General features: G+C 38.5%; 3 protein-coding genes across 3 annotated transcripts; all 3 read left to right on the top strand.

Annotated features, from left to right (window-relative positions):
- On the top strand, nt 10546-13740 carry LOC107630416. The gene is made up of 4 exons (XM_016333530.2): nt 10546-11756; nt 12105-12323; nt 12499-12590; nt 12842-13740. Exons 1-4 carry the CDS (start codon nt 10650-10652, stop codon nt 13542-13544), a joined length of 2121 nt encoding a protein of 706 aa, XP_016189016.1. The 5' UTR covers nt 10546-10649; the 3' UTR covers nt 13545-13740.
- On the top strand, nt 22091-22534 carry LOC107633050 (protein FAR1-RELATED SEQUENCE 5-like). The gene has a single exon (XM_016336686.1). The coding sequence runs from the start codon at nt 22091-22093 to the stop codon at nt 22532-22534; it is 444 nt and encodes a 147-aa protein (XP_016192172.1).
- Nucleotides 22837-23820, top strand: LOC107633051 (protein FAR1-RELATED SEQUENCE 9-like). The gene has a single exon (XM_016336687.1). The coding sequence runs from the start codon at nt 22837-22839 to the stop codon at nt 23818-23820; it is 984 nt and encodes a 327-aa protein (XP_016192173.1).

The following is a 26029-nucleotide window of genomic DNA, read 5'->3' as shown; positions in this document are numbered from 1 at the left end:
ACAGGGTGGCGTATGTGTATTGACTACAGAAGGCTCAATACAGCCACCAGAAAGGATCATTTTCCTTTACCATTCATAGACCAGATGCTAGAGAGACTAGCAGGTCATGAATACTACTGTTTTTTGGATGGCTATTCAGGTTACAATCAAATTGCAGTAGATCCTCAGGACCAAGAGAAAACAGCATTCACATGTCCATCTGGAGTATTTACATACAGAAGAATGCCTTTTGGTCTGTGCAATGCACCTGCAACCTTTCAGAGGTGCATGTTCTCTATCTTCTCTGATATGGTAGAGAAATTTCTGGAAGTCTTCATGGATGACTTCTCAGTATTTAGAGACTCATTTAGCTCCTGTCTTAACCATCTAGCACTTGTTCTGAAGAGATGCCAAGAGACTAACCTGGTTTTAAATTGGGAAAAATGTCACTTTATGGTAACTGAAGGAATTATCCTTGGGCACTAAATTTCGAACAAGGGAATAAAGGTGGATCAAGCTAAAGGTAGAGGTGATTGAAAAATTACCACCATCCACCAATGTTAAAGCAATCAGAAGCTTTCTGGGGCATGCAGGATTCTACAGGAGGTTTATAAAGAATTTTTCAAAAATTACAATACCTCTGAATAATCTGCTAGCTGCTGACACACTATTTGTCTTTGACACAGGGTGTTTGCAGGCCTTTGAGACTCTGAAGGCTAAGTTGGTCACAGCACCTGTCATTTCTGCACCAGACTGGATATTACCATTCGAATTAATGTGTGATGCCAGTGACCATGCTATTGGTGCAGTATTCAGACAGAGGCATGACAAGTTTCTACACGTCATTTACTATGCTAGCCATATTTTAAATGATGCACAGAAAAATTACACAACCACAGAAAAGGAATTGCTTGTAGTGGTTTATGCCATTGACAAGTTTAGATCTTACTTAGTAGGATCAAAAGTGATTGTGTACACTGACCATGCTGCTCTAAAATATCTCCTCACAAAGCAGGATTCGAAACCCAGACTCATAAGATGGGTGTTGCTTCTGCAAGAGTTTGATATAGAAATAAGAGACAGAAAAGGGACAGAGAATCAAGTAGCTGATCACCTGTTCCGGATAGAACCAGTAGCAGGAGCGTCCCTCTCGCCTACTGAGATCTCTGAAACCTTTCTGGATGAGCAATTGTTTGCTATTCAGGAAGCTCCGCGGTTTGCAGACATTGCAAACTATAAGGCTCAGTAATGTCAAGCTATTGACAGTAAAGAAGCGCTTATTGGGAGGCAACCCAATCTTATTTATCTATGTTAATTACTTTTTCATTTCATTTTTCATTGTTATTTTATGTTTTCTTTAGGTTGATGATCATGTGGAGTCATAAAAATAACTGCAAAATTAAAGCAGAATAAAAAATAGCATAAAAAATAGCACACCCTAGAGGACAGACTTACTGGCGTTTAAACGCCAGTAAGAGTAGCAGAATGGGCGTTAAACGCCCAGTCTGGCACCATTCTGGGCATTTAACGCCAGAAAGAAGCAACAAGCTGGCATTCAACGCCAGAACAGAGCACCAAGTTGGCGTTAAACGCCAGAAAGGGAAGAAAAGTTAGCGTTAAACGCCAGAAACAGGCTGCAACCTGGCGTTTAATGCCAGAATTGCACTCTAAGGGCGTTTTGCACGCCTAAATGGAGCAGGGATGAGAAGTCCTTGACCCCTCAGGATCTGTGGACCCCACAGGATCCCCACCTACCTCACCATTCAAATTCAAACCATTCCCCTCCCAAACCCACCCATTCACACACCTCCATCTCCTCCACTTCTCTTTCTACTCCCTTCTTTCTTCTTTTGCTCGAGGACGAGCAAACCTTTTAAGTTTGGTGTGGAAAAAAGCGTTGCTTTTTGTTTTTCCATAACCATTTATGGCACCTAAGGCCGGAGAAACCTTTAGAAAGAGGAAAAGGAAGGCAGTTGCTTCCACCCCCGAGTTATGAGAGATGGAGAGGTTCATCTCAAGGGTCCATAGTTCAGTGGTAGAGCATTTGACTGCAGATCAAAGAAGCATGAGGGAGGAGCAACAAAGGCAAGGAAGAGACATAGAGGAGCTGAAGAGCACCATTGGTTCTTCAAGAGGAAGAAGACGCCACCCTCACTAAGGTGGTCCCGTTCCTTAATCTCCTTGTCTATTTGTTTTGCTGTTTTTGGTTTTGAGCTTTATGTTTGACTATGTTTTGTGTCTTTACTACATGATCATTAGTGTCTAGTGTCTATGCCTTAAAGTTATGAATGTCCCATAAATCCTTCACCTTTCTTAAATGAAAAATGTTCCTAATTACAAAAGAACAAGAAGTACATGAATTTCAATTTTTATTTTGAAATTAGTTTAATTATATTGATATGGTGGCAATACTTTTTGTTTTCTGAATGAATGCTTGAACAGTGCATATTTTTGATAGTGGAGTTTATGAATGTTAAATTTGTTGGCTCTTGAAAGAATGATGAAAAAGAGAAATGTTATTGATAATCTGAAAAATTATAAAATTGATTCTTGAAGCAAGAAAAAGCAGTGAATAACAAAGCTTGCGAAAAAAAAAGAGTGGCAAAAAAAAAAGAAAAAGAAAAAGCAAGCAGAAAAAGCCAATAGCCCTTAAAACCAAAAGACAAGGGTAAAAAGGATCCAAGGCTTTGAGCATTAATGGATAGGAGGTCCCAAGGAAATAAAATCCATGCCTAAGCGGCTAAATCAAGCTGTCCCTAACCATGTGCTTGTGGCATGAAGGTACAAGTGAAAAGCTTGAGACTGAGTGGTTAAAGTCGTGATCCAAAGCAAAAAGAGTGTGCTTAAGAACTATGGACACCTCTAACTGAGAACTTCAGTAAAGCTAAGTCACAATCTGAAAAGGTTCACCCAGTTATGTGTCTGTGGGATTTATGTATCCGGTGGTAATACTGGAAAACAAAGTGCTTAGGGCCACGGCCAAGACTCATAAAGTAGCTGTGTTCAAGAATCAACATACTAAACTAAGAGAATCAATAACACTATTTTAATTCTTAGTTCCTATAGATGCCAATCATTCTGAACTTCAAAGGAAAAAGTGAGATGCCAAAACTGTTCAGAAGCAAAAAGCTACAAGCCCCGCTCATCTAATTAGAACTAAGCTTCATTGATATTGTGAGATTTATAGTATATTCTCTTCTTTTTATCCTATTTTATTTTCAGTTGCTTGGAGACAAGCAACAATTTAAGTTTGGTGTTGTGATGAGCGGATAATTTATACGCTTTTTGGCATTATTTTTAGGTAGTTTTTAGTATATTTTATTCATTTTTTATTATATTTTTATTAGTTTTTATTCAAAATTCATATTGCTGGACTTTACTATGAGTTTGTGTGTTTTTTCTGTGATTTCAGGTATTTTCTGGCTGAAATTGAGGGACCTGAGCAAAAATCTGATTCAGAGGCTGAAAAAGGACTGCAGATGCTGTTGGATTCTGACCTCCCTGCACTCGAAATGGATTTTCTGGAGTTACAGAAGCCCAATTGGCGCGCTCTCAATTGCGTTGGAAAGTAGACATCCTGGCCTTTTCAGCAATATATAATAGTCTATACTTTGCTCGAGTGAAATCACGCAAACTGGCATTTAACGCCAAGTCTCTGCCCTATTCTGGCGTTAAACGCCAGAACTGGCATAAAAGTTAGAGTTAAACGCCCAAACTGGCACAAAAGCTTAAGTTAAATGCCAGGAGCAGCCTATGCACGTGAAAGCTTCAATGCTCAGTCCAAACACACACCAAGTGGGCCCCGGAAGTGGATTTCTGCACTATCTATCTTAGTTTACTCATTTTCTGTAAACCTAGGTCACTAGTTTAGTATAAAAACTACTTTTAGAGACTTACTTTGTGCCTTATGAAATTTCACATCCAAATTTTGTATCTTCTACGGCATGAGTCTCTAAACTCCATGGTTAGGGGTGAGGAGCTCTACTGTGTCTCGATGGATTAATGCAATTACTACTATTTCTCATTCAATCACCCTTGTTTCTATTCTAAGATATTCATTCGTACTTCAACATGACAAATGTGATGATCCGTGACACTCATCACCATTCTCAACCTACGAACGCGTGCCTGACAACCACTTTTGTTCTACCTTAGATTGAATATATATCTCTTGGATTCCTGGTTCACGAGTTTGACTGCCTCTCCTGACAACAGAGCATTCAAATCCGTGAGATCTGAGTCTTTGTGGTATAAGCTAGAATTAATTGGCAGCATTCCTGAGATCCGAAAAGTCTAAACCTTGTCTGTGGTATTTCGAGTAGGATCCGAGAAGGGATGACTGTGACGGCTGGTATCCATTGACAACGGTGATCCACCAACATACAGCTTGCCATGTAATGAGACCTGCGTGCGTGAAGAAGAAGACAGTAGAAAAGCAGAAATTCAAAAGACAGAGCATCTCCAAAACCTCAACCTGTTCTCCATTACTGCATAACAAGTATTATTTAATCCATGTTCTTTTACTCATTCCAATTAAAACTGAGAATTATTATTGATATCCTAATTAAGAGTTACAAGATAACCATAGCTTGCTTCAAGCCGACAATCTCCGTGGGATCGACCCTTACTCACGTAAGGTATTACTTGGACGACCCAGTGCACTTGCTGCTTAGTTGTGCGAAATTGCAAAAGTGTGATTGTGATTTCGTGCACCAATGCACATGTTTGCCCATTCTCTTGAGGACAACCTGAGACTAATACTCTCGGTTACTTTTTATTGGGGTTGACTTTGTGACAACCATATCAAAATTTGATCGATAGGATTATATGTTGGTCTAGGACTATACTATGACGATGATTTGAATTTCTATTGATGAAAATTCTAGACCGACCATAATCTTGCCATCAGGTGGCAGGCCTGAAAATTACGATGCCTATGATCCTGGGACTGATTCTGATGGTGGCAACTCTTGGCATTCGTTGGAGATAAAGACTCCACAGAATTCTGAAGACGAGCTAGAAGAAAAGGATGAATCTGATGAAGTATTTTCAGTTTTTAGGGAGGGTGCTAGATTTGGTGAGTTACATTTAGAGGTTGGAATGAAGTTTAATATCAAGTGGGATTTCAAAGAGATTGTTAGAGAGTATACTATCTAAGAGGAAAGGCGTATTCGATTCAAGAAGAATGATAGAAAGAGGTTAAGGGCAGTATGCAAGGTGAAGGAATGCAACTTATTTATTTTTGCTTCGAAGGACCATGAGGATACTTGCTGGCAAGTGAAGATGTTCATAGATGACCAAACAATGAGGTAATTTTTGAGAAGATGTATGTCTGTTTAAGTGGATGCAAGAATGGCTTCTGGTCTATATGTCGTCCACTCATTGGACTTGATGAAGCTTTCCTAAAGGTTGTGTTTGGAGGCTAGATTCTTTTAGCAGTTATGCAGGATGCTAACCATCACATATACGTCATTGCATGGGCAATTGTTGAAGTTGAGAACACAGCGAAATGGAAGTGGTTCCTAAAATTGTTGCACCAAGACTTGGGAGATTACAAGATACATGGATGGAGCTTTATTTCTGACATGCAAAAGGTATTCTGAGTTGGTAAATATTTAACTTATTATTTCCATGATGTTTGCACTGTGTCATATTAGTTTCTATTACTGTATTTAAGGGACTTGTTTAGGTGCACGATAACAAAAGTGAGTGACTTTTATGGTCCTATAATATAAATGTGAGGGACAATTATGGGTCACGACACTGAATTGTTAGGGACTCTTATTTGGAATGATCATGGGTATAAATGACTAATTGTATGCGTTACCTCTGGGTTGCAGGGCCTGCTTCATGCTGTGCAGAAGGTGATGCCTAATGTGCATCACTGATTCTGTGTATGACATCTATGAAGACATTTTAATAAATAGTGGAAAGATCTAGAGTTTAGGGGATTATTATGGGATTATGCATGTGCCACTACTTATGAAGAATTTAAGGAGCATATTGAAAAGATGAAGTGGCTTAATGAGGATGCATGGGCGTACCTAGAAAAATAGCCGAGACATTCTTGGACAAGGTCATAGTTTAGTCACAAGGCGAAGTTAGATTCTATTTGTAACAACGCGTGTGACGTATTCAATTCGAAGATAAAGAAAGCTAGGAAAACGCCGATAATCACCTTGCTTGAAGAAGTGAGGATGTTTGTAATGAGGACAATGACCAAGAATAAGGTGAAGCTGGATAATCATATGGGGATACTTCCCCCAGTAATCAAGAGTAAACTTGAGAAGGTGAGGAAAGAATCTAAACACTGGCACTCAATTTAGACTGGAAACACCGGCTATATGAAGTTTGAGGTGCATGGACATCCTACAAACTATGTGGTTGACTTGAAAAAAAGGCTATGTACTTGCCAATTTTGGATGCTAACTAGTGATACTTTTAACTTTCTATCACAAGTTTATTATATGTTTATTCAATTCTTAGTTACTTAAATATATTTATTTCAATAGTTAGTTGCTTTTTGATTGTTTACTGTGACTTAGTTACTTAACTAATTAGTTATTGAATTATTGTTTGTATGTTTGGTATCATGAATTAGTTACTCATTTATTTAGTTAATCAGTCACTTAGTTACTTAGTTAAGTAGTTACTGGATTAATTAGTTAATTAATATACTTAGTTACCTAAACTACTTAGGGTTTAGTTACTTAAATTACTTAGCAAATGCATGCCACTTTACAATTTGTTGGCAGCTGTGAAGAACATTCTTTAATATGTATTTCTATGGTAAAATAGCATTAGTTGATAATAAATTTAATCTATTATATATATAAATTATCTATATGCAATATCATGCCACTTTATAATTGCTGCCACTTATTATTGTTTATATGCTTGGTTAGTTAATTAGTTACTTAATTAATTAGTTAATTAGTTAGTTACTTAATTAGTTACTTGGTTATTATTTCTATGTTTGCAGGAATTCTGTGTGTACATGCTTATGCTGCTATTGATAGAGTGAACAAGTATTCAGAAGATTTTTGTCATAAGCTATTAACTACAAAGCCACTTACAGCCACCACATCAAACCTCTACCTGGCCAACAATTATGGGAGTGATATGAATACAATAGACATTTGGCACCATTGGTTAAGAGAAAACTGGGAAAGCTCCAAACCAAGAAGAGAGAAGGATGCAGATGAAAGAGGACACTCTAACAAGAAATCAAAGCCAACTACCACTTTGAAGAGGCAATTATAACCATTTACTTGCAAGTATTATCTGCAGAAGGATCATACCAAAAGAGGATGAGAGAAAAAGAGAGCTGCCAATGCTACAGAAGCTGCTGCTGCCACCAAAGCTGCTGAGGTTGCTGCAAAGGACCTTAAGAATGCTACTCAAAATTCCACTACAACTGCTTCTGCAAATGCTACAACAACTAGTGCTACTGTAACTGCCATTGCAACTGCTTCTGTTACAGTAACTGGTACTGCAACAGCATCTGCTACCACTGCAACCACTGATCCTACCCCTTTGTGGAAGTGAATGTCCAGCAGGTTGAGATTGATCTATCTCAGCCGTTATATTCTGAAGCAGAAGACTCCCAAAAGGTATTATCTCATAAGTGTTTATATTATCTATTTTTAAAATTTGGAATATCTAATTTCTATATTTGTTTATTTTGTCATTTGTATACACTGCAAGTTTGTCCACTTAAGAAGAAGGAACCAAGTGGACCTGCAAAGCTGAAACCTAGAAGAAGGTCACCTCCTCCAACAGGGTTTACAATCTTGAATCCAGTGCAGGGAGCTAGTGAAGCCACAACAGTACGGTTGGCAGGCTTCCTCAAGTTTGTGCCCACCTCCGAACTCAAAGCCCCAAGAAAGAAGTGATTAATGTCCATAGCTTAGAATGTCAGTTTCAAAGTTTGTGATATTTTGTAAAACAATTATGACAATTTTCTTCTTGTTTTTTGTTTGTTGATGGGGATTTATAGACTTCTTTGTAATTATGTTATGGTATTTAGGTTACCGAAAAATAGCTAAAATGATGCTAAGTTTCTTTTTGAATGTTATTGTCATCACTGCATTATTGCAGAACTTTAGATGAACTAATGTTATTTTAGATTAATTATGAATTATATTTTTTGTTAGCTATTGTTATTGTTGCTTATCCATTTAATAATTGTGTGTTTACAAAAACAAAACCAGAGAAACAAGCTACCAAAGAGGACAATCATTTCATGCATCAAAACTCATCTTATATCAAGTATAATGTTTATAAAATAGATTATATTAGGATCCCGCTAGGGAGACAATGGACTATTTGTACAATGTGTACAATGGGTTATTGAGTTACAAAATGAACATCCCCCATACTATCTAGAATAACCATCCGAGTACTAGGGATAATAAACATCTTTCCAACAGATTAAATTAATTTTGGGGTTCACCAAGGATCGAACTCTTAACCTTTCGGATCTAACGTTCTAATAGCATATCATGATACCACTCATCCCAAAAGCTTCAACTGATGGGAAAAGGTAATATTAATGGTTATATCTCTAATACTCCATAAACCTCCATTGTACACATTGTACAAGTATTCCATTGGCTCCTCATACTTTCCCATTATATTAATATCATGGTTCTGCAATATAGGACTGATTCTGTTCAAACCTTTAACATCAACATTAACACAAACACAAATATTATGAAAAATCCTAAACCAAGCACTTGGATCATCACTTTTACATTTTTTTACTTCTACTTCCAGTTTACCCATCCTCCATGCAATGTTCATTTTCATCTCACCCTTCTCATTTTTTTCATCAGCTTTCACTTGAACCTCATCTTGTACAGAATCTGTCCAGACAAATAAATCGCACCAATTCTTTCCATTAGTCTGCAAATATGCATCAAGCTTAACAAGCATCTACCTCAAATCCACAATACTTAAAATTTCAGAAAGTTAATACGCTCAAATTATAATTTAGATACCTGACGAACGGCTTATTAGGATGCATCTTTGTTTCTAACCACCTAAGGACCAGCCGACACCCACTCCCGCACCACTCCGAAACTGGTCCACGCTTGCTTCGCACATTGTTCCTTGTCCAATTTTCTATCGCAGAGGAGCGATTCGACCTTTCTGAAACGTGACTGCCACTCATGGGGCCAATAGTAATGATAAGGGAAGGAGGAAGAACTACGTTTAGGGTTTATGATTGGGTCAAGGACTGAATTGAAAAATTTTGAAAGGTATTCTACATCATCCACATCAGCTAGCCGTTACAGATGTCCTACGTGGCAGTGACAGTGCCAGGTCAGCGTTCCGCTTGCTGACTCACGCCGAAATAGGGCAAAGGGATCTATATGTAGCCCAAAGCTAGGGTATATTTAGTGCAATTGAAAACTGAAGAAAAACATTTGTGCACGGACCGAATTTGATAAACCACTTTAAAAATTTAGTGGCATTTAATTCTAAATTAGTAATTTTCATCCATTCAATGTTTATCTTGAGATATCACTACTTCAAAGTTCAAACTCGTTCTAAAATTGCTAATCCAAATTTAATTTAACCTGTAGTAATAGAAATTAGTAGAAACAACAAAATTTTTAATATATTCAATATATTAAAATATCAAACTCTTTTGTTGGAGGGTTAAACACTTAGATTATTATTAATTCTTAGAATAGGACAAGATATAACATTGATAATAAAATATAAAAGAAAAAAATATAAAATTAATATTTTTATATTTTATTTAATTAAACAAACAAACTCAACATTAAAGACATCAGCATAAATAATGTGTCAACACTCAGCCGTGACACAATGCATAAACGGGAACTCCGGACTCCTGCGCGTTCATTTGACTTTCATTACTGTTAGTCTATTACCAACCTAAGTGGCGTGACACAATGAATTATACATTGATACATTATTTTTTAAGCATGCGCAATCGTTTCGACACCATTTCTTGTAGCATTTCAATTGCTCCTTAGACACCCTCCAATTGGGGGGATTCAATTGCTTCCTCTTTGGACTCCCGTTATCACTGTTAAAGTGTAATTACGTCATTATATTATAAAATGATAAATAAAGACTTAAAGGTATTTCTCTTCTATAATGAAAGATATTAATTTTAGTCCTTATTACAATTTAATATATTTAAGTAATAAATCACGATTCACTCTATCTTTGTGAATAAAATTAATGATTAAAATTGCTAACCACATATATAGAATTAGCATGTAAATGCTAAACACAGAACTCTTAATCTTTGAAGCATGAAATTAAATTTCACTCTACACGTATTTCCAATTAAAAATTATATTATTCCACGCTTGAGTAAACCAATACTAGATTTTATTTATTTGATTAAATAAAAACCTCAACATAATGTAACATCATAGCCATACTCACAGTGTCACAGCAGCAAAAGAGGCGAAGACAACGGTATCGTAAGGGGTGGGGCATCTCAATTCAAATAAAATAAAAATGAAAACGGTAACGTCGCAATAATATTTGAATTCAAATCATGGTTATGTAACGGACAAAAACTCCCCCCCAGTCTCCCTCTTCTATATCCGTCTTCTCACTTCTCACTTCTCACTTCTCACTCTCACACAGACATTTTCACAAACACAGATACCTCAACAACAATGGCGTCCCTAACACCAGGGATACTCCTGAAGCTCCTTCAAGCAATGAACTCAAACACACGCGTCACCGGCGACCACCGCTCCGCCCTCTTACAAGTCATCGGAATCGTACCCGCCCTCGCCGCCGGCCAAGACCTCTGGTCCTCACGCGGCTTCTACATTCAGCTCTCCGACTCACTCAACTCCACCTACGTCATTCTCCCTGACCCTGACTCTGATCTTATCCTCTCTAACCGCCTCCAGCTCGGTCAGTTCGTCTACATCGACCGCCTTGTCTTTGATTCCCCTCTCCCCTCCGTCTCCGGAATCCGTCCCCTCCCCGGTCGCCACCCCTTCGTTGGAACCCCTGAGCCTCTCGTTGCTCGAATTTCCTCTTCTTCTCGTGATTTCCTCATCCAACCGATTTCTGATTCGGATCTTAATTCTGATCCGCTTGCGTTGTACCTATCGGGAAAGAAGGAAGTGGTTAGGGCAGAGAACACTGAACCCCCGATGCAGAAGGAGGCTAGGGTTTTGACGAGGCAGCCACTTGCACCGAGGGAGAATTTGCCGGCGAGTAGGTTCTCGTCGCCAGCGACGGGTAAGAGGTCGCAGAGTGCTGGAAAGAAGAGTAATTCGGTGGTTACACCGGCTGCGGAGAGGGATCCTTCGCCGGCTGGGAAGGTGAAGAGGTCCGCCTCTCCGGTGCCTTCGAAATGTGTGGTCCCGAGTTTGGTATCGGCGAGGGAGGAAAATCGGAGGGTGGCAAGGGAGCCGGCGATAGTGGTGCCATCAAGGTACCGGAATCCATCGCCGACGGGGAGGAAGCAGCCGTCGCCAAATCCGAGGAGGGCGTCCCTGTCTCCAGGGAGGAGGTTGTCCGGCGTATTGAAATTCTCCCCGGCAGTGGGGGATTCCTCCGGGAAGAAGAAGATGGCTACCGTGGCTGCTGGAATTACGAAGGTGTCAGAAGTACTTGTTGGATCTGCGAAGGGAAGTGGCGGGAGGAAGATTTGGGATGAACAACTTGGTGCTGGGACTGTAACACCACCTACTTCTGAGGTTGAACACAGAGAGAAGGGTTCGTCAAAAAATAAGGTTGACCCACAAGCAATTTTACGTACTCAGGTAAAGATTAAATGTTTAGGAACCAAACCTTTTCAGTAGATATGTCATAGATGAATTGGGATATGTAGTTTTTGAAAATGCACTTAGTGTGTTATTGACTGTCATTCTAATCCTATATATAATTGATTTTTGTTAGAAACTGATGCTATAATTGATCTTCCACTAAAGTAATCAAATATTCGGAAAAAGTTGTCCTTTTCGTGTCATGCTTTAATTATTTTCATATCACTTCATTTCATCTTAACAGTTATCATGGTTTCATAAAATAATTTGGGCAATCTGCCTCTTTTCTTTCTATATATGTTCTGTTTTGTTTGCTTTAAATCAATGGTGGTTTGATTTTCTCAGGCTGCAATGTCAAGGCGATTAAGCGATGTGAATGGTAATAAAACTAACAGCAGTGATTCTTCAACCAACGAGAAGAGTAAACGCGGTTCTCCTGAGCGTGGTGTGAGCAGAGAGAAGTGCAATTTTGCTTCTTTGGGCATCACCATTCATGAAAAGAAGTGGACAGATGGTAGTGTTTCATTGGATTCAGTGTCTTCAAACCTTGCTAAGCTCGGAAAGGTATGAATTATATGTACACTGTTAGCATCTTCTAAACTATTTATCTAAGAAAGGATGGGTTATTTAGCAATTCCTAGTACGGTAGTACCATGAAAAATTGAAATGTAATTGCAGAGCATTTGGTTTGGTTATTTAATTTGTGGACTAAGTTGAATCATATATGAACGAAATTCAGGAAGCTATGCAAAGAAAAGCTCTCGCTTCTGCAGTTGCTGCTGAAGCATTGGAGGAAGCCAATGCTACTGAATGTGTTGTAAGAAATCTAAGGTATTAATAATCCCTGCCTCCTTTATTTCATATCTTAGAAGTTCATATGCTAAAATGCACAGCAGTTATAACCACCAAATGTGTCTCTTATACTTACCAATTCTGTAAGACTTTTTTAATATTTAACCTTCAATAGATAATCCATTTTCCCAAAAAAAGGGTGTCAAAATTTCATAACATTCTGTGTTATCTTTTGGTGCTTCATTAATCGCTGAAGACAATATATGTTATTTTCTTCCTTCCTACGGCAGCATGTTTTCGGACCTCTGCACAGTTTGCCAGGCTAGGAATCCTTTGCCAACCATAGACAGATTCTTCACTATCTACAATGATGTCCTAAGAACAACTGCAATAGCTGAATCTGTTGTCAAAAGTCATAATCCTGACACATTTGAAGATAGCATTCCAACAGAGAAATCAAAGTCACTCGCTTTGTGGGTTGAAGCTGCTTTGGCCACTGATCTTCAGATAGTGTCCCTTCTTACTGGCACAGGCGTGGATTCCCCGTCGACACTGCCAAAAAGCTTGTCGAAACGGCACTCTCTCAGTGCATCCAAAAACCATCTAAAGGGCTCTTCACCACAATCCAATCTCAATGGTGTATGGACAAGAGGCAGTGGAATGAAGGATACGGTAGAGCTTGGAAGAAATTTGTTGTCTGAAATGCAAATGTGGTTTCTACGCTTTGTTGAGGAGTCCCTTGAAGCAGGGTTCAAAGTGTTTGGGGATTGTGGTGCTGATGGGAAGAGGGCGTTGTTGCCTCTTGATGGTGGCTCCATTGCTGTTGTGTTGTCACATTTGAAGCGTGTGAATGCATGGCTGGACCGTGTGGTTTCCAAAGAGAATGATTCATTGAGTGATAAGATTGAAAGTCTGAAGAGAAAGATTTATGGGTTTGTTATTCAGCATGTAGGAACAACTTTCGATAACTCGTCTTCTCCTTCTTCATCTTGATTCTTTTTTTTCTATTAATAGAACTTTTGTGTTTGGTCCTTTCTTCCTTTTTTGGACAGTATTTGTATGTTGAAAGTGATGAAAAGAGGAGGATGCTTCTTCCGTCAAAAAAGAAAGTTATTTCTTCGGGTACTTTAGTGTACAATTTCTTTATTTTCTAGTAAAAAAATTTTATTTGTAAAGAGGGTTCCCACAACTCCATGATAGTTCTAGAAACTTCTATGAGAAAGGGCTTCTTGTTGTTTTGAATGCTCAATTTAAAATGGGATGCTTCTAAAAGCTTAAAGGAAGAGAATTTGCTGAAATAGAAGTAGCTTCTATTCATCTTCATTAAGTTTTTTTATAGGTATAAAGTTTATTAAGTTTTTTTATGATCAATTTTGTGAGCGTCCAAATAATTATATAATTTTGTAAAATATTAATAACCAATTTTATTATTATTTGTTGAGTTTAGAGAATTAAATTATGATTAAGATAATGACTAAACATTAAAATATTAATATCCAATTGGTTGTGTAATTTGTTTTGTTTAGTGTGCAAAAATTAAATTGAATTAAAATTGGCCCAAGATTCTTACAAGCCATATAGCAAGCCCAATATTGATTCAAACAAAGCACTCATATCATATGTTCAATTCAAAGAATAAGTGGAAGTGAAACAAGGGCACGAATTCGGTACGCCGCCTATCATAGCACACCGAAACGCCAAAAACCTGTTTGGCGCACCGGTCAGCCAGAAAAGGCTAGAATAAAAATGCATGCTTTTGCACAAACAGCCTAACTTCTTCCCCCTCCCTCCCCCCACTCAATATAAACGATTCTGTTTAGGCGGATTCAAGCACACAGACAGCCTCACCTCTGACGACGACGGTACCTGATCTGCATTGTCGGTTGTCTTCGGCAGTTGATGACTTCGCCGTTTCCATAAATGGAAAGAAGGTACCCGTTGTATTATCACCCTTCACTTGATTTACAAATATCCCCATTTGTTTTGTCATAGGTTGGTTTATCAACCTCCCCACACTTAAACATTAGCATGTCCTCATGCTAAACTCAAGAGAAGCTATAAAGATGAAGAGGAATGGTAGAATGTATGAAATGCAACCTATGAATGCAACTACATGCATAATACTTTTTCCTACTTGGTTAAAAGTAAATAAATCTTCCAAGACAAATATAAATCAGATTTCACTAATTCAAATTATACAATGAAAGACAAGTAAACTTGTAAGAAGATAGCTCATGAAAGCAGGGAGCATAGAATCAAGCATTGAATCCTCACTGGAAGTATATATCACTCTAATCTCTCAAGTGTATAGGGTAAATCACTCTACTCTTCTCTAATCATGCTTTCTAAACTTTGTTCTTCACCTAACCAATCAACAATATTTAATATACCAATGCAAACATCATGAGGTCTTTTCAAGGTTGTAATGGGGCTAAGGTAAATGTAAGGATATATATATGACCAAGTGAGCTATAATATGAATCTTTAATTAACCTAAACTTTCACCTAACATACATATACTCTATATAATTCTAATTCATGCCTAGCTACCCAAGATTCCCACTTTTACATCACATACTCATGTATCAACTTTTTCTTTTTAATTTATCACATGTGCATTGATTTTTTCGTTAACTCAACATTGGGGTAATTTTGTCCCCTTATTTATTTATTTATATTATATATATATTTTTTTCTTTTTCTCATTTTCTTTTTTTTTTCTTTTTTTTGAATCATAAAAGCAAACATAACTTATCAATGTACATGGATTTTTCATTATTTTTCTATTTTGGTTTTTTTCATGAGTAGGTTCCCAAATTTCCCATATTCAAATAAATTAAAAACATGATACATTCCCTTATTAACCCAAGTTCCCACAATTTCCCCACACTTAGTTGTTACACAATCCCTATCTTAAGCTAACCAAAGATTCAATTGGGATATTTAATTATTTTTCTGCTTTAAGGCTAGTGATGTGGTAAAATACATAACAAATGGGGATTAAAAGGTTCAAAGTGGCTGACAAGGGTGATTTAAAGGGTAGGCTTATTTGGGATAAGTGAGCTAAAATTAAACAATGGCCTCAATCATATGCAAGCATGTAAATACACTAAATAATGGACATATAGATTAGAACAAAATATAGATTACAATCATAGAAAAGGGAACACACAGGAATAAAATATTTATGGTTAAATAATGTAACCATGTAAATAAGCTCAAAATCTCACAGGTTGTGTGTTCTTTAGCTCAAAAACCATGTTCCAAATACAACTTCAAACAAATTTTAACATAATTTTTTTTTCAATTTAAATTAGTGAAGTACTATAAAGATTTCTTAAAAAAGAAAATATTACTTCAACCAAGTAGTAACTAAATGCACAAAATCAAATAAGTATGCAATCAAACATGCAAATGCGACAACTAACAAGGAAAATAAAACATTGGTGTTTGAGAAGGAAATACTAACCCATGGAGATCGGTATCGACCTCTCCACACTTAAAGATTGCACCGTCCTCGGTGCATACTGAGATGTACAAGTGGACGGGTTGTGGTTCCTCAGCTGGGGTTCTTTTTGTTCCTTTCCTTACCGGTAGTTTGGGAGTAGCTTTCTCTTCACTCTTCTTGGTGGCCATCCTGAAAAGGGAAAAAGAAAGTGACTTTGTAAAATTGAGGGTCAGAGCAAGAAAGAGAATAGGAAAGGTGGTAATCAATGCACAATAAAGAAGAATGACATTAACACATGGTCATGACTACATGTGAAAAGTTTATCAATGGAAATATAGCAAGTGCATGTAATGACAATTAAATGCAAGATGTTTATTGGCATGCAGGCAAAGGCATGAGTAGCATAGATCAAACATTCAATGTACAAGTTAGATTACCAAGTCTTTCAAACTAATAATCTGTTTGTATTGACAATTATATTTAATCATAAAGCATGAAAGGAATTTTGTGAAAAACAACAGGCATTGGTAGTAGAATAATTTAAAATAGTGTTCAATGCCATACGGGCTTTTTCACAAACACATAGCATGTATGGTAAATATGTTATGGAAAATATAAGATAGAACATGCAAGCCACCCTTTAAGGAAGTAATATTAATTGTCAAACAATATAAAAATCTATAAGAATATAGAAAATAATGACCCAAATAAATTTCTAACACCAATGAAAATAATGCAATGAATGAATGTATGCAAATAAATTAAGTAAAATAAAATAAAAGATAAGAAGAATGAGAAGGGAAAGAAAGGGAGAAGAAATAAGTAAGAAAAGGAGGGAGAAAAAATTAGGATTGGGGAAGAAAAGATAAGATATTTGGCAAATTAGGATAAGCTGTGCGGCGCAAGCGATGTGGTCGCGTAAGGCACATGGTCGCGCGGCTTGCGCTTAAACTGATTGACGCGGTCGCGTCGGTCACACGGTCGCGTGACACAATTCTTGCTACTAGCGCGAGGGCAGCCTCGCACTCACACAACTCTCTGTTCAAATTATTATTAGTGCCAAATTTTAAGTGACGCGATCGCATGGGGCATACGATCACGTGAGTGGGCTTTAGAAGAATGTGACGTGGTCGCGTGGGTCACGCGGCCACGTGGGTAGAATTGTGTGTTCAGTACCAATCCAGCACCACTCTAGCACAATAATTGGTTTTGCACCCTTTTACGTCAAAATCCAGGGCACGCGGCTGCGTCGGGCACGCGGTCGCGTGGGACGATTTGTGCCATTGGCACGCCTCCAGCCACGCTCTCGCGTGACTTTCTGTTCGTTTTCTTTTCTTCCCATTGCACTGGTGACGCGGACGCGTCAGCGACGCTGCCGCGTCGCGTGCGTGCTTTTTTTTTTTAAATCTGAAAATAAAAAAAATGCAGAATGCAGTGTTAATATGAATGTGATACAAAACTCCAGGTTCAATATAATAAAATAAAATAAAACTCGAAAACAAATAAAACTAAATAAAAATAAAAAAAGAACGATCATACCATGGTGGGTTGTCTCCCACCTAGCACTTTTAGTTAAAGTCCTTAAGTTGGATATTTGATGAGCTTCCTGTTATGGTGGCTTGTGTTTGAACTCATCCAGGAATCTCCACCAATGTTTGTAATTCCAATAGCCTCCGGGGTCCCAAACTAGGCACGTAAAGCCTTTGAGCTGCTTCAAACAGATTCTTAGGCTCTCGGGGTGTTGGATGTCAGAACAGATTCCAGGATCCCAAATCTTGCTTTTACACCCGTCTTCAAGTTGATTATCATGATTCCATCCGGGTGGTTCAGCTTTAGAATTCTCACTGAAGCGTCCAAACAACTTCCTAGACCCATTCAATTGAGCTTTACACCAACCCTTGCGTTTAAACTTAAAGCTTCCAATCATAATGAACCTTGCAGGACAATTCTTACCACTGACCATCTTCCTCTTACTCTTAATGCCACAAAGAGCTCTAAGTTGACCATCTGTCTCCAGTAGCCCATATTCAAGTGGAATCAGAAAGCTAAGGGATATGAATTTTACCCACTTGAATGTCGTGAAGGATGATGACAACTTAGGGGGAGGGGTCTCCAATAACTTTGGCAAGGTGATTCCAAGCTCCACTCCCTTGTGCTCTTTGACAACTTCCACCTCTTTGCAAGCTTCTTCTTCCTCTTTAATCTCCATCTCTTGATCAACCTCTTCAAAGTCTTTAGCCATGATATGCCTTGGAGGTTGTACACCCTCCTCAACATCAATTTCAAACGTCTTTGAAGGAGGCTTGATAACTTGACTTTCCCATGGAGGTTCTGCATCTCCTAAATCTTCAACCACTTTTTCCTCTTCAATAATTACTGCTTTGTCCAGTAATTTTAATATAAAATCCTACTCATCCTTGATGATTTTCTCTCCATGACAACTCCTTTCAACTACTCTTTCATCTTCAAGGGTCTCTCCTACCTTTACCCGTAGGGCCTCCTCTAGCTCTTTATGAAGTATGAATTTGTGAAGATGATTCCTTCTTTCTTGTTCCATATCAATAGCATAATTGGGATCATCTTGCTCTTGGATTGATGGATGTGGGTGCTCTTCCATGGAGGGTGGTGATGGGATGAAAAAAATCATTATATGGTTGAAAAGGAAGTGCACTAGAGCTTGAGGGTTGAATATTAGAGGTAAAGGGTTGGTTCATGCGGGATATAAGATTTTGGAGTGTAGAGGTGAGACCAATGATGTTAGAGATGAGTGTATTATTATCCAATGGAGGTTGGGGTGGATCTATGTATGGTTCATTTGGTTCATAGGGTGGTTGGTATGATGGATGTGGGTTAGGGTCATTGATGACAAGTCATCTTAGCCTATTTTAACTAGTCTTTTTCTTTCGTTTTCATTAGAATTATGCACTTTCTTGAGCTACAAGCAAGCCAATTGAGTAAATTTTCATGTTTCCCTTGATTGAATCAACCATGTATGAATTCATGCCATTTCATGAGGTTTTATGCTATATTTGTTGCATATTATGAAAGATTTTCCTTGTTTCATTTCTGCAAATCCACATCCCAATCCCCTTTACATTTCAAGCAATTTACATTCCTTGCGCTTTAAGATTCCGCAATTTACATTTCTTACACTCTAAGCTTCCGCCATTTAATTTCTTGTTCTTTACGTTTCAGCAATTTAATTTCCTGCACTCTTTACTTTCATGCAATTTAATTCTGCAAGTCACAAAACCATCAACCAACACTCGATTCGCTTGACTAAATCAACCACTAAACTAAAATTGCTCAATCCTTCAATCCCTGTGGGATCGACCTCACTCCCGTGAGTTTTTATTACTTGATACGACCCGGTACACTTGCCGGTTAGGTTTGTGTATTTTGGGAGAGATTTATTTTTCCTCCAAAATATCTCATCAGTCATATGGTGGTGTTTGGTGGTGAGGGGCTTGTGAGTATGGTGGTCCAAAGTCATGTTGAGGAGAGGGTTTATAGGCATATGGTGGTGGTTGTTGATAGTCCATTGGAGGTGGTTGTTGCCATGAGGGTTGATCAAATCCTTGTGGCTCCTTCCATCTTTGATTGTTCCAACTTTGATGCCTGTTCTCATTGTAATTTTTTTCTTCCTGCAACATAATTGTAACCAAACTCATAGCGATGGGGGTGAGAACTCATGATAGTAAATAAAAATTAAAAATAAAAGTAAAAACAAATTTAAATTAAAAGGTTATTTAAATTTTGAATTTTTGAAATTTGAAATTTGATTTTTGAAATAAGATAAGATAAAATAAAAATTTTAAAATAAAAACCAATAACCTCTTAACTTAAGAAAAAGCAAAAATAAAAACAAAAATAAAAATAAATAAACAAGCAAAAATAAAATATTTACAATAACCAATAATAAGGCACACGTTTGCAATTCCCCGACAACGGCGACATTTTGACGAGAGGAACTTTTGCGTAGTCTAGAAAATTGTGGATAAATCCTCGTTGCAAGTATAGTTTCTAAACCTTCAAAAATCCCTTCGTACAAACGTTTTGGTTGTCACAAGTAACAAACCCCTTTGAAATTGATAACCGAGTATTTAAACCTCGTGTCGTCTTCTCAAGGAATTGCAGGGAGATGTTCTTATTATTGGTTATGAAAAAGTGTGTTTTGGGGTTTTGGATTAAGGTAAAAAGTTAGTTGAATGACAAGAAAGATAAAATAATAATAAAAATAAACTCTTGGCAAGGTATGAAGAACTGGAAGTCCTATCCTAGTTATCCTTATCAATTGTGATGAGAATTGGATTTTTCTCCCACTTTGTTAACCTCTAACTATGAAGGTAAGTTAAGTGGATGAATTAATTTCGATTCCTCGAGTCCTAGTCTTTCCTTGGGAAAGGCTAGAGTTATTGGAACTCGAATTAATTCTTGAAAAATTCTAATTTTCAATCAACAATGAGTTTGATAACTCAAGAGTCACCAATTAATCAACCAAAGCCAAAAGGGAAAAATCTAAATTATTTATATAAATAAAAGAAAGCAATCATAAATCTGAAATACCTCAAATAATATTAATTAAGAAAATCATAACATGAATGTAGCATAAGCCAAATAGGCAACATAACTAATATAAGCATTAAAATATCTGAAAGTAAGAGATAAATATAAAGTAAAAGAACATTGAACCTGGGATTGAGAGTCACTCCTAAAACTAAGAGAAGTCCTAAATCCTAATCCTAAGAGAGAGGAGAGAACCTCTCTCTCTAAAAACTACATCTATCCCTAAAATTGTGAATATGAAAGCTTGATTATGAATGGATGCATTCCCCTACTTTATAGCCTCTAATCTGTGTTTTCTGGGTCAGAAACAGCCCAAAAGTCGCTGGAGGAGAAATCTGCCATGCTGGTTTTTCGCCACTGCGACGCGTCCGCGTGGAGCACTGTAGCTTTCCAACGCAACTGGAACCGCGTCATTTGGACCTCTGTAGCTAAAGTTACAGCCGTTTGAGTGCGAGAGGGTCAGGCTGACAGCTTTGCAGTTCCTTCAACTTCTTGTATTCCTTCCACTTTTGCATGCTTCCTTTCCATCCTCTGAGCCATTCCTGTCCTGTAATCTCTGAAAGCACTTAACATATATATCAAGGCATCTAATGGTAATAAGAGAGGATTAATATTAGCAAAGATAAGTCCAAAGAAACATGTTTTCAATTAAAGCACATAATTAGGAAGGCAAATGTAAAACCATGCAAATAGTATGAATAAGTGGGTAAAGAGTAGATAAAAACCACTCAATTGAGCACAAGATAAACCATAAAATAGTTGTTTATCATAGGTTTGCAATTTTCTTTGAAGGACATCCCCCAATTTTGCGTGTTTCGCTAAATTACCGCATTGTTATTGTTTGGCACAGGGTTGCCGGAGATGAAGATACCATTGAGGCGTGCGTGTCGCCGAGGAAGCAGAAATGTGCGACGGAGCAGACCATGGAGTTGGATCGGTTAAGGGCGAAGGCTTTGCAGGGATGGAGTCGGACGAGTACGATTTACAGGAAGATGAAACAGAACACGACCATCATACAGAGACCAATGTAGGCAATGGGGATGCGGTTGAATTGGAAGACAATTTGGACGGCGTCAGAGGAATGTCTGACAATTATGCGGATGATGACTTGTACGCTGTTGATTCCTACGAATTGATAGGTTCGATTGATTTTTTGAACTTGAGCGAGGATGAGGTTCATCGCTTTAAATTCGCAGATGTTGACATTGCATTTGAGTTCTACCAGCAATATGCAAAGCACCACCATGGCTTCGGCGCGAGACGTTCCAGAAGCGAAAAATGTGGCGAAGTAAGGATATGGCAGGAGTTCGTGTGCCACTGACAAGGGTACCGATCCTCGAAGTTCTAATCAATGCCTAACCGGCAAAAGAGGCCGAGGGCCGAGACACGGTGTGGATGCCCTGCAAGGATGCTACTTCGCATGGACGATGAATCAGGACGTTGGCACGTTGCGTACTTTTCAGACGCGCATAACCACCACGTTCTTGAGTTGCGATTTTCTTCCATGCTCCCAGGCCATTAGAGGATGAGCGAAGCGGACATCGAGCAGATGAATGACATGAGCAAAGGGGGCATTGGCGTTTCGCGAATCTACAGTTTTATGGCGAGCCTAGCCGGCGGGTATCATAATGTCCCGTACACAACAAGGGACATGCACAATGTAAATGCGAAGCAACGAAGGGAGGGTGGCCTAGATGCAGAATCGTGCTTAAGGTATCTCCGAGAGTGCAAGGCAAAAGATCCAGCACTGTACTACAAAGAAGTTGTTGACGGGGAGGGCGTGTTACAACATTTGTTTTGGTGTGACGGCACCAGCCAAATTGATTACCAGGTATTTGGAGACGTGGTTGTATTTGATGCAACGTACAAGAAAAACATTTACCTTTCACCTCTTGTAGTATTCTCCGGTGTGAATCACCACAACCAAACGGTTGTCTTTGCCGCTGTACTGGTGGCAGACGAGAAATAAGAGACCTATGTTTGGCTACTTCAACAGTTGCAAACTGCAATAAAAGGGAAGGCTCCCGGTCCATAATAACCGACAGTGACAGGCAAATGAAGTCTGTGATCGAGCAAGTTTTTCCAGAGGCTCACCATCGACTCTGTGCTTGGCACCTACTCCGAAACGCCACGAGAAACATCGGAAAGCCTAAATTCACTAGGATGTTTAGGGATTGCATGCTTGGCGACTATGAGGTCGGAACATTCCAGAGAAAGTGGTTTGATATGGTGGAGAAATTTGGCGTCGCCGATAAAAGATGAGTACAAGACATGTACGAGAGAAGGCACAGTTGGGCCACAACACACATACGAGGAAAGTTCTTTGCCGAATTTCGCACAACATCAAGGTGCGAGGGCTTGCACGCTATGATATCACGGTATGTTAAGTCTCGATACAGTTACACTGATTTTTTATGTCATTTCCATCTATGCTTGATGTTTGTGCGTGCAAAGAAAGTGGAGGCCGATTTCGAGTGTGCAAAGAGTGACCCTGTTATGACCACCAACCTGAAACAGTTGGAGCAGAGTGCAGCCGGGAACTACACTCGGGCAATATTCTATTTGTTTGTTCCCATTCTTGACAGGGCCTGTGCAATGAGGGTGGTTGATTCTAAAGACAACGGTTTGTATTTTATTCACACCGTCTCTCGATACGGCACTCTGGGGAAGGATTGGCGTGTTGTTGCAATGTCTGAAATGAGCGAGGTCCGATGCATGTGCATGAGAATGGAATGTTTTGGGGTCCCCTGCGAACATATACTTGCGGTGCTTGTTCTTAACAATTTTCATGAGATCCCAAGGTCTCTGATATTGCCGAGATGGACCAAGGATGCAAAAGTTGTGGCGGTGCAGTCGATGGGCATGATTTGGGATTCTGTACAACTAACGCAACATTGGTGCTTGATGGATTGGTACCGGAAAGTGTGCAAAATTGCATGTCACAACACTGAAAAGTTCCAGTTTGCAAGAGATATTGCCATGCTGATGCTGAAGCACTTTGGGAACGAAGATGTAGCGGACACCAGTTTTCTACCCGAGGGGCCACCCACTGAGGGTGGCAGAGCCCTGGCACGGAATCCACCCAGGCCTAATACAAAGGGTAACAGTGCTAACGGTGGAAAGAAAACCCATCAATGTCGTTTGTGCTGGGAGGTGGGACACAATAGGACGACGTGTCCAGACCGCCGCACAATGGAGTCATCCAGCGCAGTTGCGGATGACATGGATTCGATGGACACTGACATGATGGGTTAGTCATTTTATAGATGAACTAGTTAACATTTATGCCTTGTTAAATGGTTCTAATCATTTGGTTTTTACATTGGTGTCAGCTCTATGATAACCTATCCGGGGATCTGTATGCGACCGCGGAGATTCCTTCGTTCATATGCTCCGATAGTGACATGCAGGTTGGGTTTGTTAACAGCGACTTTGCTGGGACTAACACATCTAGGCCAGTCATGTCTCTCGCCGATTGAGCAGAGGGGGCCTATAGTCGTCACCACCGTGTGTTGCAACGGTAGGTTGGTCGAACCTTTTCATATTCTTTGGTAGGCGGTAGCCGCACACCGAATATTGTCTGCATTTCATATTGGGATAGAACCACTGTCTGAATTACAAAGTTGATTTTGTTAAACTACATATACCTGAGGATCTCTATATGTTGTCGACGTTAAAAAAAGTTTATGCTATGTTGGCTTTCGTTGGTATGTGGCTGTGCTCTAGAATTAACTGATTTTAATCGTGTATTTTCAGTAAAACTATAGAGAGGAACCGACGACTGATTCCAGAAGTGGAGGTGTAAAGTGGTGTCGTGCGAAGAGCTGCAAATCCACTGTCAAACCTAATGTATTATATATCGTTTTTTGTCAACCCTTTTGTTGAACCGGACATGGTAGTTAGGGGCATCTTTATAACGATTCTATGTTAAGTGGATATTTTGTATGTATGTTAAGTGGATATTTTGTATGTAACGTTTATGTGGATATTTAGTATGTAACATTTAGCCCAATCCAGAAGAACTCCGTCATCCTTGTACGGAATATAGCGGCCGGATTTCCTGCGTCCATGCAACTGTAAAGGATCCCCCGCTCAGGACGTTCGTCATAGTGGAGGGGGAAAAGGTTACAGGAGGACCTTTGTGAGTATGGAATACCAGGCGCGATGAAGCTCTGTTAGGGAGGGAACATATATAAACTGCAAGTTCTCTAAACGCTGTACGAGATAGGTAGAGGTGGAAAATGGCCAGTGTATCGAAGAGACTGCAAATGTAATTATTAATGTTGGGTATTGAAAATATCGAGGTGTTTAAAGCGAGTCTAATTTGAATCTTGATTTAGTTCCAAAATAAATTTAAAATCAAATTGAAAACTATTTTAAAACCAAAAATTAATATTTAATTGAATTTAAATCTATAATTAAAGCCAAAGGTTAATCAATGTAAATATACATAAATTCACCTTCAAAATATGGTGAGTATTAACGTGCCTAACAGGTTTTGTATATTAAAGCTAACGATCCGTAACTTGTGCCAGTAGTCTCACCAGTTATCGATACCCGTCAGTTTACAGCAATCTTAGCTTCGCTGGCCACCAAACTACAGTTATGACGAACGGATTTTTTTTATGGTAAAGAATTTCACAAAAGTAATCACGTTGTAAGTATAGTTTCTAAACCAACAAAGAATCCTTTCATACAAAATCTTGTTTGGTTGTCACTTAAGCAAATCCAATAAAAATAATAACCGAAGTATTTAAACCTCGGGTCGTCTCTCAAGGAATTGCAGGGAGGTGTGTTACTTATAACTGGTTATGAGTTTTCTGAAAAATTTTTGAATGAGGAATGGAAAAATAAATGATTATAAATTAAAGTAATGAAAATTAACAAGAGGTTTTATGTAATTAAAATAAAAAGCCTTGGCTAGGAGAAGATTAATTGGAAGTTCTATCCTTGTTGAATTTCTCAAGATTAATAGTAATAGGTTGTTGTTTCTACTTAGTTAACCCTTACCGAATAAAGGAAAGTCAAGTAGGGAGCCAACTTCTATTCACAAGTCCTAATCCTCTCCCTTGGGAAGGATTACGTTAGTGGCCAGAGAGCCAGCCAACAACTTCTAATTTAACTAATCACTTGAGCATTTCAACTCTAGGGTCTCCTTTTAATCAACCCCCAAGTCAAGTTAGAAGCCTACTCCATTGACATGAATACCAAATCCACATACACATACAAGGGGTAGAAAAAGACATAATAATTGGAATTGAATTGAGATAATTAAGCAAATAAAGAAATTAAATAGAAAAATACTCTTTGTATTAATAAATTAACAAGAGAAGAAGATAAACTAAAGTAATAGAATAAATCAAAGTATAAGAAAACTAAATTAAAGGAACATTGAACTTGGATTTGAGAAGAAATTGAAAGAAGAAATCCTAAATCCTAAAACCTAGAGAGAGGAGAGAGCCTC

The sequence above is a fragment of the Arachis ipaensis genome, chromosome B03 (assembly GCF_000816755.2).
Source record: "Arachis ipaensis cultivar K30076 chromosome B03, Araip1.1, whole genome shotgun sequence".
Taxonomy (NCBI): Eukaryota; Viridiplantae; Streptophyta; class Magnoliopsida; order Fabales; family Fabaceae; genus Arachis; species Arachis ipaensis.
This window is presented reverse-complemented; position numbering and strand designations above follow the sequence as displayed.